We start from the raw sequence: 18,750 nt of genomic DNA on the forward strand, positions 1-18,750 counted from the left end.
TGTCATTAATTAGCCATTAACAATGTTCAATTGTTGTCTCTCCTGACATGGGCAGCATAGATAGCCATGCATCAGCACCATCATTAAGCATTCTTCTGGGCTGTGTTGTATCTTTCAGCCTTTTGGGGTTCCCCTGCTTTTGGTGGAGGTGTTGCCATTTTCCTGTTAGGGTTTATTCTTGTTTATTGTGTCTGAGTTAGCTTGGGCAGGAAAGTACGGGATTGCTTTTGCATGTGGAAAATATGTGGCTTTTATTCAAACTCTGACCCCTGTGGGATGTGTAGCAGTAGGAGTTGAGTACTGTGTATCTTTGGTGGCTAGTTGGCAGAGAGGGATTGACCAGCAGGGATGAAAAAAGCTGTAGCCCTAGAATAAAACTGCTTCTGTGTCACCTGGTGCATTTATGAGACTGCTAGAAACTTTCTCTTCTGATTGGAGCTCTGTGTGTCTAGGCTTGTCAACAGTTGCCAAGGGTATTGTCTCTTCTTATCTCTAAAGTAGTAGCATGGCCAAGATGAGAGTAGTGGAGATTTCATTGTGCACCTTGTTGTCTTCCTTGGAAGATCCAGCACATGGAGTTACGTGAAGGTAGAAGCTTCATCTTTCCATTTGAAAGCAAGCTTTTGTTTATCATGGTTTCAAATGAACTACTGATGGAAAAAGGACTCTGAAGCTCGAAGGCAAACAAAAAGACCAACCCAAACTTAAGACTTTAAAACTATTCTCATAATCTTGCAAACCTCAACTATAATATTAAGCAGAGTTGAAATAAAGTTGAAAGCTGTTATAATTGCTGGATCAGAATTATTTTTGTAGATCAGTGGTCTCTGTATTTCAATATTTGTTTTATGCGAAGCAGAGGACAAAATCGTTATGGTGGAATTATCTGTTTTCAAGAGAAAACAACAACATCACATAAGTTGTTATGCAATGATTCTTCTAGTATCCACATGAATAACAGCACAAGTTTTTCCTTGTAATGCATCCAACTAGATTCCTTTTCCCTTAACAGTTTTTCAATTGCTAAATTGTTCCTTTATGGGATTTTTCTGAATTGCAGGACATTTGTTAGAGGAAAAAATAGAGAAACTTGAGCTGCTTTTGTCTTTGGTTAAATTCAGATCTGTGTTGATATTTTCAGACCTTGGGGATCTGCTTAGCTCTGCCTAGAGCCAGATCTAGCTGTGAATTGTATTTATGTTCAAACTTTCTTTGGTCAAAAACATATCTGGGAACTATGTTTCAGGCTTTAATTTTAAACTTAAGTTAAATAATTTTTCTTCTAGAGTTGGGAACTCACTGAAGATGAATACCGAAGGGATCTGTGGATAACTGTCTCTCATTTGATATGCTGCCTACAGCTAAATTAAAACTAGCTACAAAGGGCCCCACCCCTGCAGTAACTTAAGGCACAGTTTAGAGCTAGTGTTTGCACTCACACACAGACTACAGGAGCTAGAAAGAATCCCAAAGCATGCATGAGTGTGTGCAGGCTTTCAACTCTGGCTTTCCCAAGCAAAACTGAAAACTCTTGTGAAGAAACAGAGGCTGAAGGGGTTAAATGAAACATAACTCTCTTTTTCCTGTGCAGTAAGGATTAGTAACCAAACAGAAGCTGGAGAGAAGAGCGCTTAAGAGCCACTGTTTGAACCAGAACATAAGAAAGTGGTTTTTCGAGATTTGCTGCAAAGTGGTGCAAGTATCTCCAAGTTTTGCACTCACCTTTTACAGGTTCACACAGAAGGTAAGAGTTGACTTTGTATTTTTGGCTGCCTCCTGATCCCTCTGCTTGGATATTTATTATCAATTAGTCTTTTCAGTGCTGTTTGTCATTTTTAAACCATTTTTAATTTCCCACTCTTTTTTTTTTTTTTTTTTTTGCTTCAGTTGAAAGAGTACAGGCAAGGAGAGAGAGACCAGAGCCCTTATGACTGCAAAACTGTATTTCCTAGAAGAAGACACTCTATGTATTTGGTGAACATTAATCCCTTTTACTTGCAGTTAATTACACTGAGACTCAATGTAATCAAAACTGCTTTTCCTGACATTGCGCTTGTGGGGAGCAGGGGAGTGGAAGGAACATTACCAGTCTGATAGTATGCTGGATGAGCCTGGGGGAGTCAGATATTGAATAAAATCCTGCCTAGAATACAAGGGCACCAAGCCTCTCATACCCCCTAACTATCACCCCTGAGTGTGAAACTGCTTCTGTTCATGTGCTAGCAGGTGCTGAGGGGAGGGAGTGTCTCCTAATCAATCTTGCACTGCTTTCAGCTTTGGGAGGTCCAGCTAAATGATGCTGTCAGAGACAACAGACCTGTTTGTGAGAGGGGAAGTTTGCAGGATCAGATCTCTAATCCCTGAGGAAGTCTGATGTGTGAAACAGGCCAAGAAGGCAGCTTAAGGGACCTGTCCTGGCATGGAGATGGTAATGGGCTGGTAGCAATGCAGAGAAGTGTAGATTTGCCTGATGCTCTGGTGTTCCTTGTGGGTGGTCAGGTGGAGCTGTTGATTTAAGAACTGCGTTTCAAAGCTTTGGTAAAGGTTTACAATGTTGTTCCCAGGACTAGGACTAACCTGTGTTAGTACAGGAGCTTAGGGAGATGGTATGTTTCTTTAGATCTGACTGTAGAGACATTCAAAAGGGTTTGTAAACACCTTTGCTTATTACTTTTGGAAGTGTCTTCATAAGGCTTGGAGTTTCTTTTATCCCTTCTGCATTGAACTTGTGAGGGCCTTCAACAGCTTCTCTGTAAGATGGCTTGAGATTTAGATGTTTTTCTCCTGGCTTCTTATGAGATGTACCACCCTCTGCAATGGCAGAGCATTTCCCAGTGTCTTTAGATAGAGCAGCCATGAAAAAAAATTCTTCCTGAGATGCAGTATGTTGATGAGCCAATGTGCTGCACAGCTCTGTGTGTGTGTGGACATTCAGGACAAACACTGCTGTTACAGGGAGCAAAAGGAGGTGGTTGTGATGTGGAACAAAGATAGGTAGGACCATATGTCTTTGGCATGGCCCCCGCTTAAAGTAATGTTTATGTTAGTAAATGAAATTAATAATAAAATGAAAAAAAAAAAGAAAAATAAAACAGAGCAAATTTGGAATCTCTTGAAGTTTTGCTTTTAGCATATTTTCCTGTCCTGTGTAAGAGAATTGAGACTTCTTTTTCAAGCATATTCTCAGGTTCTCACACACTGTGGGGCATCCTGACACCTCAGAAGTGTTTGGTTTTAAAATAGCTTGCTTCATGAGTGTAAATGCTCAATGGCTACACAGAAATTGGATTGGGACAGTTCCTTTGTGGTATTCGCATATTCTGAACCCATTTGCTAGTAAACAGTCCACTCCAACCTTTGAGAAAAGGTGAGTGATGAATGATGTGAGGTGATTTTCAAGCAATGATGTAGGTTTTTGTTTGCTGTTGTCTCTATGTATAGATATTTAAAAGAATATTAAGTATAAAATTAAATTGTGTTAATTTTAAGGGAAAGTGGCAATCATGCTAAAGAGAAGTTGGAGAATGGATGATCTCAAATCTCACTGTTCAATAAATATAACTTCTGATGTAGATATTCATGTACCTCTGTTTTGGGGATGGGCTTTCTGGGATCCAGCTTCTAACCAGCTTGGTAAAAGAGAACTCATCTACTCTAGTTGCTTCAGGGGTTACTTGCCTCAAAAATTAGGCACCAAGATTCAGCTGGAGTGTATGTGAATGGCTGTGCCCTGACTTGCCAGAAGAGTTTAGGAAACAGGAATGGAATTATGTTGTTGCAACTGGTTTACTTGGTAATACTTGAGTTTGAATTAGAAGAGCAAATTTTATTTTTGAATAATGCAGATATTCCGTTAAAACATGGTACTGGGGGAATAGCCCCTCTGATCTTGGTTGAGGGCTCCTTCTTCTGTATGCAGTGTTAAGTATGGCAAAATACTATTTGTGCCTCAGAACAGTTAGGGCTTAGGCTGCCAGAAGGCTTTCCATTTGTTCGGGGGGGGCTTTATATGTTAATAAAATGTTAACCAATGTATTAGATCATGTATGTACCTTATGACTCATCAATACACAGCAAACAAATAGCTTTTTTTATAAGAGGATAAGAGCTGCTGTTCTGTAGAAGAACAGGACTTAGAATACATAGGATGCAATTACTGTAGCCCTCATGATTCATGCTATGGGCTCATCATTAGCTGAGTGAAGGGGGAAATATTCTCCTAGTGGCATACTGATGCTCAGTGAAATCCAGAGGAAAGTTGCTTTGCTCTTAGGTCTGTGGAAAGGATTATACAAAACTGATGATAAACCTCTCGGTGTTCCCAGCATAGTCCCTGGGCCTAGGCAGTGATGGATGATTGCTCTGATCCAGTGTAGTCATTTGCAGTTATGCCCATGGTATGATGTACTTGTCAAAGGAACTTATTTCACTGGAAATGATACTCTGCTGGATACAGCTTCACTATCTCATTTTTTAACAGTCTTGGATCTGAAATGTGACTTGTTTTGTTCTGGTCTTGTCTTAGACAACAAAAATTAATGCTTACTAGATGTTTGAGGAGGGACTTTAATATAAAAGGATTTGAGTGGGTACCTGCTCACATGCATGGTCTTGTGAGCAAACCACTACTTTATGCTTCCTTGCACAGTAACAAGTTCACCTTCTTGACATGCAGACATGACAGAGAAAACAAATACCATCCATGGATTGTTTATTTCTCTGCCTAGCCCTTAAAGCAGTAATTGGAAGCTCCTTTTTGGGCATCTGTGGGAGAAAACAGCTTCAGAGCAAAGAACCAATTTATTTATAGATTACGCTGTTGTCACTTTGCTGTGATCACACAGTTGAGCATGTGCTTCTTTTGAGATCTCTCCAGGCACTGCAGTGTGATCACACTCTCTTAAGATAATTTTTTCATGAAGTTAATTTTTAGTGACAGATGAAAGATGCTATGGCTGTATCCTTAGAGACTGCAGCCCAGATTCCACTAGCACACATTCTGTTTCCTAAATTTGTTAGTCAGAAGCTCAGGTTGGTTTGTTTGTCTTTTTCCTTTTCATTTCTTCTATCTCTCTTTATGTTCATCATCTTTCGCTTGCAGAGGAATGTAAGTAAACCCTCTGAGTTCTCTGAGAGAATTCGTGCTTCATACCACTGAAGGTCTGTCTGCATTACAGTCAGTAAGGGTGATTCCTTAGGGAAGAGATGTACCCATACAAGTGTGGCATGCTTGGCATGTTTGCTAAGATACATGTGTGTATGTATATATATATATATATATGTATATTTAAAAGTGAGTTAGCTTTACTAAAAAAGAGTACCTTGGGTTCCAGAAACAATGTAGAGGCAGCAACAGTCAAAGCCCACATGAGGTTCAGGGTAAATACTCTCATGTTTTCCTGTCCATGTTATTAGTCACCTTTAAATAAATTTGCTTGGGAACACAGGTGTTCCCTATGTATACTCCAAGCACACTGTTGAACATGGTGTTCAACATTTTTTTAAGTGAACAGAGATGCAGGTCTTGCAAAGAAAGGCAGTGAAAAAAAAGCACATTGTTTTGAAACTGTCTTTTGACAACTTTTGACTTAAGACAATTTTGTTTTCTTTTTTAACCCCTTGCCCAGTGCAGAAGATTGCCATGTTTATATTTAGGATGGAGTGAAGCCAAATAAAATTGGAAGTGATTTTCCAGCATTGAAATCCTTTCTTTTCCTAATGAATTCTCTAAGATTTTCAATGAAAGGGATTAGTCTCAGCTGGCTAATGTGTTTGTAAACAGCAACAGTCCTCAGTGTTTCAGATCAAGCTAAATCACTTATATAAGTGAAGCTTGAGCTGTGACAGGACAGTAGTAAATTGCTGTTAGCCATTCCTCTTCAACTGTGTTAGTGTTTGGACTGTTATATCCTTGTCATGTATTTTCCATAGGCAGTGTGTGGCTTCTTATTGCAACTAACTGCCTAAATTAGTCTGTGTGCACTTGTCATTATCCCTACATGCTCTCAGATTTAATTAACAGCTAAGCACAGTGAGAGTACCAAAATAGAAGGCAGAATCCTATCTTTGCTCCTTATAATAAATCTCTGGCTGCAAACCTAATAGTGGAAGGCTGGTTGCCGAAAATTGATTCTCAGCTGATATTAATAAGTAGAGAGAAAACTGTCCTCATCAAACACTGTATTAGCTCCTGCAAGGGACTGGCATAGTGACCATGTTTACTTGGAAAATGCTGCTTTGCTGACCCAAACCTTAAATACTTCATTGTGCACTTTGGAGGGTGGGAAAGAAGCAAGTCTGCCTCTTCCCCACCTCCCAACAGGGCATGGTGTGAGGCCTTACTAGAACTTCTGTGTGTTTCACGGTCTGCTCTTGCAGCTAATCGTTTTCAACTACAGTTCTGTGTGATTTTGGTAGCCAGGTTAAAACTCTATGGGCAGAGGCTGCTATAGTTTTCCCAGGTGCTGCTGAACTTGGTATTGCTGTAGAATTCCTCTGTAAAAACATTATCAGTTTCAGTCAGCCACATTAAGCAATGGCCTGGTGCAGATTTATGTGCTTGCAATGAACCAGTCTGAAGGCTGAGATGAAAGCTTATTGATAGAGCAGTCTGGAAGATGCTTGTATGTTGCCACTACTCAGTTCTCCAGCCACCTGGTGCTCTGCTGCTGTGCTTATTACTAAGTTTTTGTAACTATGTTTTTTTTTTTTTCATTTAACAAGGTGAAATTTAAAGTTATTCTAGCTAAAGTTCATCTTTCATAATATGCCTAATATGGCTAAAAGTATACCTCAGCAAGAGTACTTTTTTGATGAGGATTCTGCTACTACTAGCATGTATTAAAACTAATAAATATGGATACCAATGGTAAAAATATCTCCATAAATCTTGTACTTAGACAACTTGTGTCTTGGTTTTCTTTATTCTCTCTCCTTTCCTACTAAGCCATTTCAGTCAGTCTTGTGTTTAAACACATTATAAACATTTCTCCCTGCTTTTTATATAAACAGCTCTTTATGAATGTGGCTCATCGCATGGTCAAGGCAAAGGAAATTCAGCATCCTTCCACTTTAACAGGCACATGCACACTAATTGGCTTATCTGCCCTAGCCCAAAGGACATCAGGCCCAGGATTTTCTTTGGAAAAATGTCAAACAAAAGGTCGTTACTGTAGCTGGGGGAGAAAACATATGTATTCAGAAGTATCTTGAATGTGATTTCCTCTGCCTGAAGGGGTGACTGGTTTCTTAGTTCCTCTGGGCTGTATGATGTGGTTCTCATGCTCTCCTAGCTCATCTCCCAGCAAAGTAAAAGGAAGTTTTCCCCTATCCTTAATCTCTGCTCCATTGTGCTCTTTTCTCTCCCTGCCTTCATCTCATCTTGTTGCTGTGTGTATATATTTTTCCTTTCTAACTTTTCTATCAAAAACTTGAAAGATGCTTCTTGGCAGACAAGGCAAGCAAAAGCAAGCTGGAACCAAGATAGACTGGAGGTTTAGAGAGCAAAGCAAAAGTAATCATGTCTTTAGAAAATGAGATTGAAATGAGGCTGGAAGATAAAAAGCTTTGAGTCAGTGGCTAAAAACAGTCCATGCCAGTAAATAACTGGGCAACATATCACCATATCACTTGCCATCTCCTTCAACCAAACTTCTGAAAATATAACAACTGAGTGAGATAGGATGTGTTAAAGAGGAGTGGAGTTGGGAGTGGAGGAAAGGGAAGGAAATTCTGGAAAGGTGCGAGTAGCAGGATCACAACTTCTGCTTTAGTGCTGGATATGCTAAATTTTACTATAAGCAATTTCTGTCTCTGTTGCAACGGGCAAATATTGGAGTGTCCAATGGGCAAATTCTGGAGTCTAAAACTTGTCTGTGGCTTCTGTGACAGCTTTTGTGTCACAGCTAACTCAGGTGGGAATAATAGATTCACACTAGGTAATTCAAATCACCAGCTAGGAGACAAAAAGAACCCAAGGACTTGCTGCAGCTAATATTGCTGGGTGGCTTTGCTGCTTATTGCATGGCCAGCTAAACCTTGTCTGGCAATAGAAAAGTTTTAACCCTCAGAGGGTCTTTTTATCTTCTACCTGTGAACCATCCCTAGAACAGTCCCTGGCTCCCATACATGGTATATGTCTTTGGGAAATGGGTGATTTAGAAATGTGGCCCCAGGCAAAAGAAGACTACTCTGTCTGATGTGCTAAACAGAGAGGAGCCATGTAACACTGGCGGTCTAATTATTTTAAAGAAAAATAGAGAAAAACCCAGACCGATAAATCTGTGAGCAATGGAACTCCTGGAACCTGTTTTATTCTGACTTTGTGATCTGATTCTGTAGTCTAAACAGCTTAAACTCTTGTTTAAGCAAGGCTGAGTTATTTGTAATATGTCTTTCCAGTTTGGATTCCTTCCTCTTCAAAGGAAAAAGTCATCATATAAGTGGGTTGAAAGTCCAATATGCCTCTTCATCCCAGCCCAGTATCTTTTCCCTCAAGCAAAAGTTACCTTTATGCTTTTGAAACCCTGAAATTAGCCAGCTGATCCAAAGTTATTTTTACCTATACATACAGGCAGTGTAGGTCTTGTTTCCCTATGAGCATGGATGTTGAGAACATATTTGGAAAAGAGGCCAAGTCGAAGTAAGCAGTCTTGAACCATCTTTGTGCATTGGAAGGCAGGATTTACACTCTTAAAGTAAATATAGGAGTCATTAAAACTATCCTTAATTTCTGAAACATACTCCTGGTCTGAATGAAGCTTTGACTGATCTTGCTAAGTCTGCCTGGCCCTGAATAAGAGTTTGTAACTAAATAAAATATTTTTACAGCCATTACAGAGAAATCTCTGTGACTGCCCATCTGTGTTTTCTACACCTTCTATTTGTTAAGGCAAAAGCTTCTTTCTTGAATGGGCTCAGTGTTAAGCCATGAGGGTTAATGAGGGTGCTTATCCCAGTTTTCAATTGTACTGGAGCTCCTGTGTTATGTTCAGAGTTATGAAATTCTAGCCATCTCCTTTGTGGTGCCCTCTCCAAAGTGCCAGGGAGAAGTATACACTGTGGAGGCAGCTCAGAAAGGGCACCAGAACATTATAGAATTATAGAATAGTTAGGGTTGGAAAGGACCTTTAATATCATCCTTTCAGAAGTTTCTGAAATTTCTGCAAAATATGGCTTGATCCATACTGTTTTGGAATAGAATTAAGGGTCCAGAGCTGCTGAAGTCAGATTCCAGTTTGAACTTCTCCAGTGTTTAGAGCAGCTTGGGTCAGCATCTCTTGGAAAAAGCAGCTTTATAGTTCGGGTCTGGAACTCAGTCATTTTGACCAAGCTTACAGATGGCTGGAACCAGACACCACTTTGACCCTTTTCTTTTTTTATCTAACCTGAGCAGTTAATGTGTGTATGGAATGGGGTAGGGCACACCTCTAGCTCTGTTTGGAGATTCTGATTGTTCCTCGCTTATTGTGATCTGATTCTCACATTCCCTCTTGCTGGGATAACGTCATATTTTAGCCCTGTGGCAGGGATTTCCTCTATGTGAGCTTTCCAGCATCTGTTCCATATCTTGAGCATAAAGTCACCATTTCCCCTCAGGCCCTACTGCTGTTTCTGGGTAGAGGGGAGTGGAGATGCTGTTCTAGCACACAGTGGGAAAAGGGAACTGGGGAGGGTTGAAGAGAACTGAGGAAGGGCAGGCAGCACAGGGAGCAGCAGCTGCTGTTGTTACAAGTGAAAGCACTGCAAGACACTGTCCTTTTCATTCCTTCCCCCGCATACCCAGCCTTCAGTGAGGAGAATGGCAAACAAGCAGAATAAACATATGCTGCTGTATCCCAGGTGCTACAAGGAGTGAAAGCTGTTAAATCCGGAAAGAGAACTTGACCTTTTTTTGAAGGTTTCAGACAGATTCCCCAGTCCCATCTGTGTTGTTTGTGGCTGAAAGGAAAGCAAAAGGGATCAATGCTACAGTAGAGGAAGCTTTTAAAATAACAAGTTTGTTAGAGGTCAGAGAATCAGGCAGAAGGTTTGTTTTGCAGTGCAGGATTTAATAGGATACAGAAGGCCCTGTTCTTCCTTCTGACCGTCCTTCCTGGAATCTGTCAACTAGTTTTATAGGGCTGGATGGCCTAAACATTTGAAAGCTAAATCTGGGACATATGACAGCAATTCCCATGCAAGTGCAGCAGCACAAAAATACAAGCAAGCACCAAAATTGTGACGTCTTGTGGCTTTGATAAAGTCCCTCAGTATATAGGAGAGATGCTTATCGGCGTTTGTTTTCCCAGTTACATTTTCCCTGTTCATTGCTATTTTACATGTAGAATTTGGTGTGACTGGATTTTCAGCACTTAGTAGTTTTTACATCTGAAAGAAAAATGTTGAAGAACAAGCTTTTTATCCCCAGCACTGTGAAAGTTCAGTGTCAAAACCCATGGTATATATGGACTTAGGGAGTTGTAATGAGCTGTGATCCAGTGACACCTAAGACTATGAGAAAAATGATTGCACATCATAGAGTAACCTGAAATATGCAAATACTTGATCAAGCAGGTTTTATTTTGGGTGTATTTTGTTTCTGATTTGGTATTCTCATGAAACAATGACTTTATACACATTTTATATTTTATCTGAAGTTAATAGGCCAGGAGCTGAAGGAGCTCACAGGCTTAAGGAGCTATATGAGAAGTTTTAATATTAAAACAGATGATACAATGACTGATGACGTAAACATTTCTTCCTTGATGCATTTATGTGCCATGAAAGGAGGATTTCTCCATCTTTCCTCTTCCCTTTCCTTTCCCAAGTTAGAAAGCATCTTAGACTAGCTTAAATAAGCTGGGAATATCTAGTCCATCTCTGCTTTCTGCGCTTAATCAACTGGTCATGAGGTCATGAGAAAATGGTCTTGAAAAACAGGCAGTCTCTTGTGGCTGAAGTGTCCATGGTCACAGCTGTAAACGGTGGTGAGTGGTGGTTGGTATGGGCTTGGTTGGTGCAACTCGGGAAGGATAAAGTAACAACAGGCAATGCACCAATGAAGCATTGTGGTTCCAAATGTGCATAATGCCCTGATTTTTAGTAACTATTGTATCCTGCTGTATGATGCCACACCAGTCTCTGTGGCCTGATCTCCTTTCTATCTCTGCAAAAGGGATACAGCTACTGATGTTTGAATCTAGCTACAGCTGTGTGTGATTAACTGTAGGATTTTAAACAAGCAAGATCACACACAGACAGACATGAAGTTTCACCAGGTCACCCAGAATGAATATAGGGTACAGAAATTCTAACTGTGGAATTTCTTATCTTGGGTTGGTCGAAGTCATTGCAATCTTCAGGTATTATATCATGTGTATAAGTAAAAGGGTGGGAGGGCAGACATGCAACAGCATGCAGCTTCCACTATGCCTGGGGATGGTGTTCTCATAATACCAGAGGAAAGTTCAGGGAAATATTTGTACTCAGTAATTACAGTCTGGCTTTCTCTGCAGGGTAATTTCATTGTTGCAGTTGCCTTCATCTGTCCAGGGACTGTAGTGATAAAACTATTCTGCCTTCACTTTTGCTGTATTGTATTGTAGCTTTTCTGCGTACAAGCAGCAAAGAAGCAAGCAACTCTGATCAATAATCCTTCTGTTCCCACAGGCTGAGATGAAGAGCTGGTTCCTTCTGCTCATACTAACAATGATGCCACCTTCTGCATTTTCAGTAAGTAGAAGCTCTTCTGGTCACTGTTACAAAAATTAAAGATACTTGTGTTAAGGGTTGTCAACATCTGTAACTCAAGCATTTTGTAGAAAGTATTCCTGAAAGAGCTAATATGTTCAAGTCATCAGGCCTACTGCAGTATTATGAAAAGTCTTAACATGGCAATTAAATAACAAAATAACTGGTAGTGCCTTTGGCTCAAGGGGTGTTATCTGCAAAGCTACAGAGGGCTATCCCTTGAAGTAAGAAGAATGAATCTTTGGCTATCTGATTTTCTCTTTTCTTTGGTCTTAGTGGTGTAAGTCAAGGTTTAGCTTTACTGGGGGAGGTAACCTTTATGTTAAGCTAATTTGATACTGTCTGAAAAAGAACACAGCTATTAGGAACTGGGATTCCTCTTTCTTTCTGAGAGAGAAGTTAGATCTTTCTCAGAGAAGCTTGAGAACAGTTTTTCTGAGTTAACTTCAATTATGAGTTGGACATTTGAGGCAAAGGTGACCGCTGAGTGGAAGTGTTAGCAAAGGAAGATGTAATATGTGTGTTAGGTGTAAAGGAACAGAAAGGGGAGGAAAAAAAGAGGTAATTATCACCTGGAGTAAGTGTTTTGTGGAAGTAGTGAGGAATTATAAATATGCCATTAAAATTAATGAGTCCAAAACTTTTAATCTCTAGTATGATTATGAATTTCTGTACCCAGATTCAGCATTTGCAAATGCTTTTTAGGCCCTCTTTGAAAAGCAGGGATGAGAGGCCAGAAATCAAGCAGAGTTTGTTAGTCATCATAGACATCCTATGTTACAGATGGAAATATGCTTAAATGAGATCTTGCTATCTCATACCTAATAGAAGGTGGTGCTGTATGCCAAAAGAAGTGGAGCACACTATATTCAGTCCACCTGTTCACCTGCCTATTTCCAACCTGGTGATGTCTGGGAAGGGAAATGACTGAAACACCCTGCAGTTGTGAAGGCTGACATTCCTCGCTAGCATTAGACTCTCTCTCTTGCATGCAGTCAGTAGCTCCTCTTGAAGCAATGCTGAATGGAAGGAGAAGGTTTTGCTTGGGTACCACTTAATTTCTGTTTCCCTGATATGTTGGACCTGCCAAGCCATGAGGAAGCAGGAAGATCCGGCAGCACTGAGACATTCTGCTGTGGTGATACTCTCCTGTGAGGGAATAGAGTAATGGCTCTGGTTTCACATGGGCCATTCCTTACCAGATGCTAGTGCAAGCGTGCTGAACTGTAGCAAGAGACAGGCTGTGAGAGCTGGAGCTGGCAGGACTGATTGTAGTGATGGCATGCAAGTCTGTACTAGGTCAGGCTATGCATCAGAAGAGCAGTGGAGCTGCCTGAACTCCCAAAGGTGGGACAGTCCTGAAAAAACAATGCCTGCCTGTCTCTGTTTCACTGCTGCAGAGGGGGAGTGGTAGCCCTGCTGCTATACATGTAAATATTGTACTTATGTAGTGGGTGAAAGGAAGGAAAGGAGAGGTGAGACTAAAAGCTGAGGCAGGGAATACTGCATGATGGGAAAATAAGTTGTAGAATTGCTTGCTGGTTTACACCATTCTGCATTCCTTTAAGGTTTTACTGAGATGCCAGGCTTATTGAAAAATCACTCTAATCCATGTCACACAGCACTGAAAAGGTCCCTTCCCTCTGCTGTTCTTTTGTAATTCCTGGTGGCAGAGGCATAAGCGATTGTCAGATGGCATGCTGCATGTCCCCCCACTGAATGAGAAACACTTCCTTTAATTGTATAGTAGCATATCTCTAAGAAATTGAGGCTCTGTCACATTAACTGTGCTAAAGTTACAGAGCAGCCTTGCAGCTGCGACAGCAGCAATTGTTTTGATTTTGGTATCAAATGAGCTGCCAGTTTAACAGCACATGGACAGAAAGTTGGTTCACCTCCAGTAAGGAATAGTGTACACCTCAGGAAGAAGAGGGAGGTGGTAAAATTAAAAACAGCAGAAAAGGCTCTGTTTATTCCAGAATGAGCTGTTTACCTCTTAGATCCATCCTGTGAACCGATGCAGACAATCATTGCTACCTGGACAAATTCTGTTTCCCCCAAAAAAGAAAGCATGAACTTGTAAATGCACAGACTGACAGTGCTAATGGTAGTACAGCTATAAACCTGTGAACTGCGGGCTTGCACAAGGATGGAGAAAATGGGTCTTCAGGGATTCATGTCTGCTTGTAATTAAAGGGTGTAGCTTGATGCCTACTGGTTTTCATCGCTTTTATGTTTGGAGTGGAGTAACTGAACTTGTTTTTACTTTATTGATTGTTAGGCTAGGGAAAGCAGCAATCAGAATAAGGGCAGACATGTTAACAGGGCTGAGACTTTAAGAGCAGAGAGGTTATTACCCACATCTCTCTGCTAGCAGTCTGAGTGGCTGGATTATCTGCCAGACATTGCAGGCACCATTAAGGAGCAAGAGAGGGATTCCTGCTTGTCAAAGCCGTTGGCTACTGAGAACTTGCTGCCTAGTGCTCCATCCTGGGTGGGACTCACTGCACTCCTTTCCTGCTAGAACATGAAGAGAGCCTTACCATACAGCACCTGCAGTGTCTGTCCCTTTTCACCGGGCTTTGAAGGAATTGGAAAAGAAGCTCATTACTTGTAGCTACTTTACTGTTTGCACTGTCATAGTACTAGAAGCTACAGCCTGATGGTTAGAAGGAGTTGTGTTTAGGGGCTATGCAAACAGAAAACAAAGATCTCTCCATCTTTTATATGAGACAGAGGAGTCTAGTGCAAATTCAGGCCATCCTGTCATTGCTTCTAGGAAGACTGCGAAGAGTGACAATAATGGAAAATGCCTGGCTCAAGTGTTTTTCCTGTCCCTTAGTGCTACTGCTGATGGAACAGTGCTTCTAGTGATTAGAGAAAATAAATTCTGAAAGTTTTCCACATGAATAATTCTTCTATTATTGTGCATGTGTTTGGCATGATTGTGTGTATATGTTGTACACTTTGGGGTTGCTTTATGTTTAGTAAACATGACATCAGATTTCTCCCTCCCTCAATATCTATTTTACAAGTGTGATTTCTCATGTTGGCAAATTTTTGCACCTGGAATTCCTTCCTTCCAGATTGGAAATGTCTAATTTGCCCATATCATGAGACTATTTAAAGGAAAAGCTGCTGATCAGGGGAAGAGTTTTATGTGATCTTTTATTATCTGTAAGCATTAGCTAATAGTTAGATCATATCCAGTACTTATATTTGCACCTAGATTGTACTGCAGGTTGCTTAAAGTAAAGGCTGATCTGAGGCTTGGCTGAAAATCATACCCAAATACATTTAATCTGGGCAATGTGGCTTCCTACGGGTCTGCATTTCTAGGTAAAAATGCTGGTTTTAATTTCTTCTAAAGAAATTAACAGTTATTGTTTAAACACTGTTAATCTATTGACTACACTTCTAAACCTCTTAACCAGATCTGACAGAAAAGGTGGAAGGTGCAGAAAGACCTAAATTGAGATCATATAGAAACAGTGAAAATTACTGTGAGGAGGGAGAAAGACGAGGAGATTTTATTAAAGTTCCTAATGAAGGAAAGGTAGAAGAAGTGCACAAGAATGATTGTACTGGGTAGTAATGTACTGTACAGTTCATTTTGCCCTCTGTCTTATCTCTGGCTATGTCACAAACATGTGTCTAGAAAAAGCTATAAATTATTTGGTAGGTAAGTACAATTTTCCCCAATATGTTTCCAGTCTCATGTAATTTGTAGTTTATGAACCCTTTGAGCTGGAGACATCTCTGTTTCTCTTCCCTGAATTTGGTTAGTGTCTCAAAGCTGTGTAGACTTCTATTATCACAGGATTTCTATCATAAGGCCAAGATCTTGCACTTGAGTTATAAACCCAGCACACATGTAATAATTTTGTGTTTTCTCTGGTGCATCACTTAAGTTACTTTCATAAAATCATAACTGTCATTGTAGTGCCAAGTCACACTAAGCTGTCCTTCAATAGTTCTTGTCTCTGGTTCTCTGTTGTCCTTTATTACTTTGAATTACCCTTATCAGTTGCCTTTGTTACTTCCGTGGTTTTGGCATAACTTTGAAGTGTGTTGAGCAGTTAAGGTTCCTTACAGAATTCTGCTGCTAAACATCAGTTCTTGCAGTGGATGGAGATTTCACTCCTACCTTTGTCTTTGGGCCACCTGCTCATCAGCCATGCAAGGACTTTTATTCTAGCTGCTTAGCTTCCTTCAGAGCTCTAGGTGAAGGGTTTTGTTGGAAGTTTTTTGACAGTCTATCTGACATGTTGCCCTTGCTGACATGTGTGTGAATCTTTCAAAGAACTGTAATAGTCTTAGAAGGATTTCCCTTTAAAAAAGCCTTGTTGATTTTTTCCCAAATAGATTGTGTTTACGCAGGTGCCAGCTAATTCTGTTCTTAATTATCATTTCTATTAGTTTATCAGTAGACATCAGTTTTACAATATGTGGATATACAGTTCCTTGGTTTTCTCTGGGATCCTTTTGTAAACTGGTGTCAGTTTTTCCACTTTCCAGTAATCAGATGCCAAAGTGTTTTCAGCTGAGTGTGTTGTCTGCCAGTATGAAACAGTTTATCCATTTCACCCTCGAATTCCTGTTAGGCCCCTTGGATAAACAACTTCTGATGACTTCATACTGTGTGTTTTGTCCACTTTTCCAACTAAGTTTGGGGTCAGAAAGTTTTCTCACAATCCTCCTCTTTGTGGAGTTTTCTGAATGTCCCCAATTCCTTCCACAAGGATTCCAAGAATTAATTTGACTTCTCTGCAACGGCTGTATCTTTGTAGGCAGCTCTTTTTTTACCCTAGCCAGCTCCAGGCCACCCAGATTTTCTGGAAGGCTTTCCATTTCTAAACAGTAGCTATTATCTGCTCTGCACACTAGCAAGCAATCCAGTGTGTACCTGGTTCTGCAGTGGGTGTGCACCATGTCCTGCACAGCTAACAGGAGACCAGGGGATGGGGAAGGAGCCATGTGTATGATGGGACAGTTTCATGAAGAGGTACAAGAGCGAGGAGTGTTGGGGATGTGAACACAGGGAACATGGAAAAGAGTTGGGAACAATAAGGAGGAAGGTTAAATGGTGTAGGGAGACCCTGAAGTGTTTTGAGGAGATGCAGATGTAGGGGATCTGATGGATTTTAGTGGGTTTGTTAGAGTCAATGTGCTAAAAAGGTAAAGGGGAATGAAAGGAGATATACACAGTGAATATAAACCACAAGCCATTAAAACTGATGGAGCCTTGTATTTTTTTCTACTCTTTGGGAAGCAGTTTGTCTTAATAGAAAACTCTCCTGTTCTGTACCATTTTGTATTTCACTTCATATTGTCACCATTTTGTTCACTTTCATTCTTGTTTTTCTAGTTTTGCTCAAATGCAGTTCTTTGATTGCTTGTTCGCTATTCATAAAAATGGTACTTGGCATTCTTCACCCTCAAAGCTCTTTTCAAGCCTGCTACATCTGAGCCAAGATCAATGGGATTATTAAAAACATGCCTTGCTGAGGTGGTTCTGATTAATTTGCTTAATTTTTGTTGCATTTTTGGCTAATAGCTTTACCAGTTGCAGATGGATTTATCCTGAAAATTCGTCTATTGGAATAGTAGCATAGATCTACATTATAAACACGTGAGAGAAACTGAATTTTTTCAGCTCACTTTCAGTAAGTGTGTTGAATGCCACATGTCTTGCAGGGCTTAGCTGTGTGGAAGCATTATAGGTGATCATCATTATAGTACTGGGTATAGAAACAAGAAGGAAATGCTTCACATCCTGGAAAGCAACATGGTGTAAGGATATATATATATATTATGTGTGGTGTTTTTGTCAGGGCCCTGAGGACACCACTGGGCTTTACTATCCCTGACTGGGCTCCCAGGACCCAATTGCAGCCCCCCAGGGCTGTCAGCTCCTGCCCCAGTGGTGCTGCAGTGGGGCTCTGCATAGCCCTGCCCATCCTGACAATGAGCCCTGAGGAGCCAGGCACACCTGCAGCCCACATCCTAGCCTGGCTTCAGTTGGAGGTGCCCAGTTCCCAAGGCTGGGGCCGTGCCCTGCCTTGTGCTGCCCCAGGAGAGCCCCCTGCTGCTGGTTCCCAGCCCACAGGGAGGAGCCCTTAGGCACATTAACAGTTTTCTTTTTGTCTTTCCTTCCCTTATTAACTTTTCTCTAAGCAATTATTATTCAAACTTAGCAAAGCTGTGTTTTTCACTGGACACGTCTTGCCAAAAATTCAGCAATGAAACCATTATGGAATAAATGACTGTGGTGATAACTTTCTTTGGTAAAGTGTTTGGTTTTCACCCTTCTTTCATACGTGTTTCATCAGTTGGGCTACAGTTCAGGGGTCTGTCAAAATAAACATTATTTCAGAAAGTATAAACTCCAGAAAGTAGATATTTATTTTAAAAAAAGGATGTAGGGTCACTTCAGAAATACTAAGAAAGGTTAAAGAGAGAGAATCTGATTTTTGACTGCATAAGATAACATAATACCACGTCACTCATTTTATCATTGACAGCAATATTTATTTTCAGCAGACTGTGTGTTGTGGTCAACTTCCAGTGTTTCCAAGCATATTCCCAGCATTGGTGAAGAGATTTGATTCAGGTCCAAATGGAGTCTAGTAACTGTGTGGCACAGCCCAATAAGCCACAGTAACAACTTTACCATGTCCAAAAAGGTAGTTCAGTTGCAGCTCTATGGACCAAAGCTGTGTGACCTGGTGCGCTAAAAGCAAGTATTAGTCTTGTCCAAACTTCTCTCACATGGCATGGATATTGGTAATCACGTGCTTTGAGCAGTGATTGTTGGAGTGATGTAATGTGATGTTTTGTTGCTGCTTGTCAGACTGGAAAGGTAGCACAAAGAATCACAGAATAATTCAGGCTATCTCTAAGCCCTCGAAGGTGCCCAAAGAGTAAGAGAAACACTATGGGTAAGAACCTGGCTGGCATTTAGGTTGTTTGGACCTGTGACTACAGACCTTCACAGCTCACTTTGGACTGCATAGTATA

General features: G+C 40.6%; 1 protein-coding gene across 5 annotated transcripts in view; it reads left to right on the plus strand.

The window, feature by feature from the left end:
* The first annotated feature begins 1,448 nt into the window (after positions 1-1,448).
* PAPLN (papilin, proteoglycan like sulfated glycoprotein) overlaps positions 1,449-18,750 on the plus strand; it is a 50,942-nt gene continuing 33,640 nt past the window's right edge. For all 5 annotated transcript variants that reach the window (XR_004080624.2, XM_031049299.2, XM_031049300.2 and 2 more), the window contains exons 1-2: positions 1,449-1,744; positions 11,650-11,712. Coding sequence is in view for 4 of the 5 variants with exons in the window: in XM_031049299.2 (XP_030905159.2) it covers positions 11,656-11,712 (57 nt within the window). In the remaining variant the exon portion in view is untranslated. The remainder of the gene's footprint in view (positions 1,745-11,649; positions 11,713-18,750) is intronic.

The sequence above is a fragment of the Melopsittacus undulatus genome, chromosome 4 (genome assembly GCF_012275295.1).
Source record: "Melopsittacus undulatus isolate bMelUnd1 chromosome 4, bMelUnd1.mat.Z, whole genome shotgun sequence".
Taxonomy (NCBI): Eukaryota; Metazoa; Chordata; class Aves; order Psittaciformes; family Psittaculidae; genus Melopsittacus; species Melopsittacus undulatus.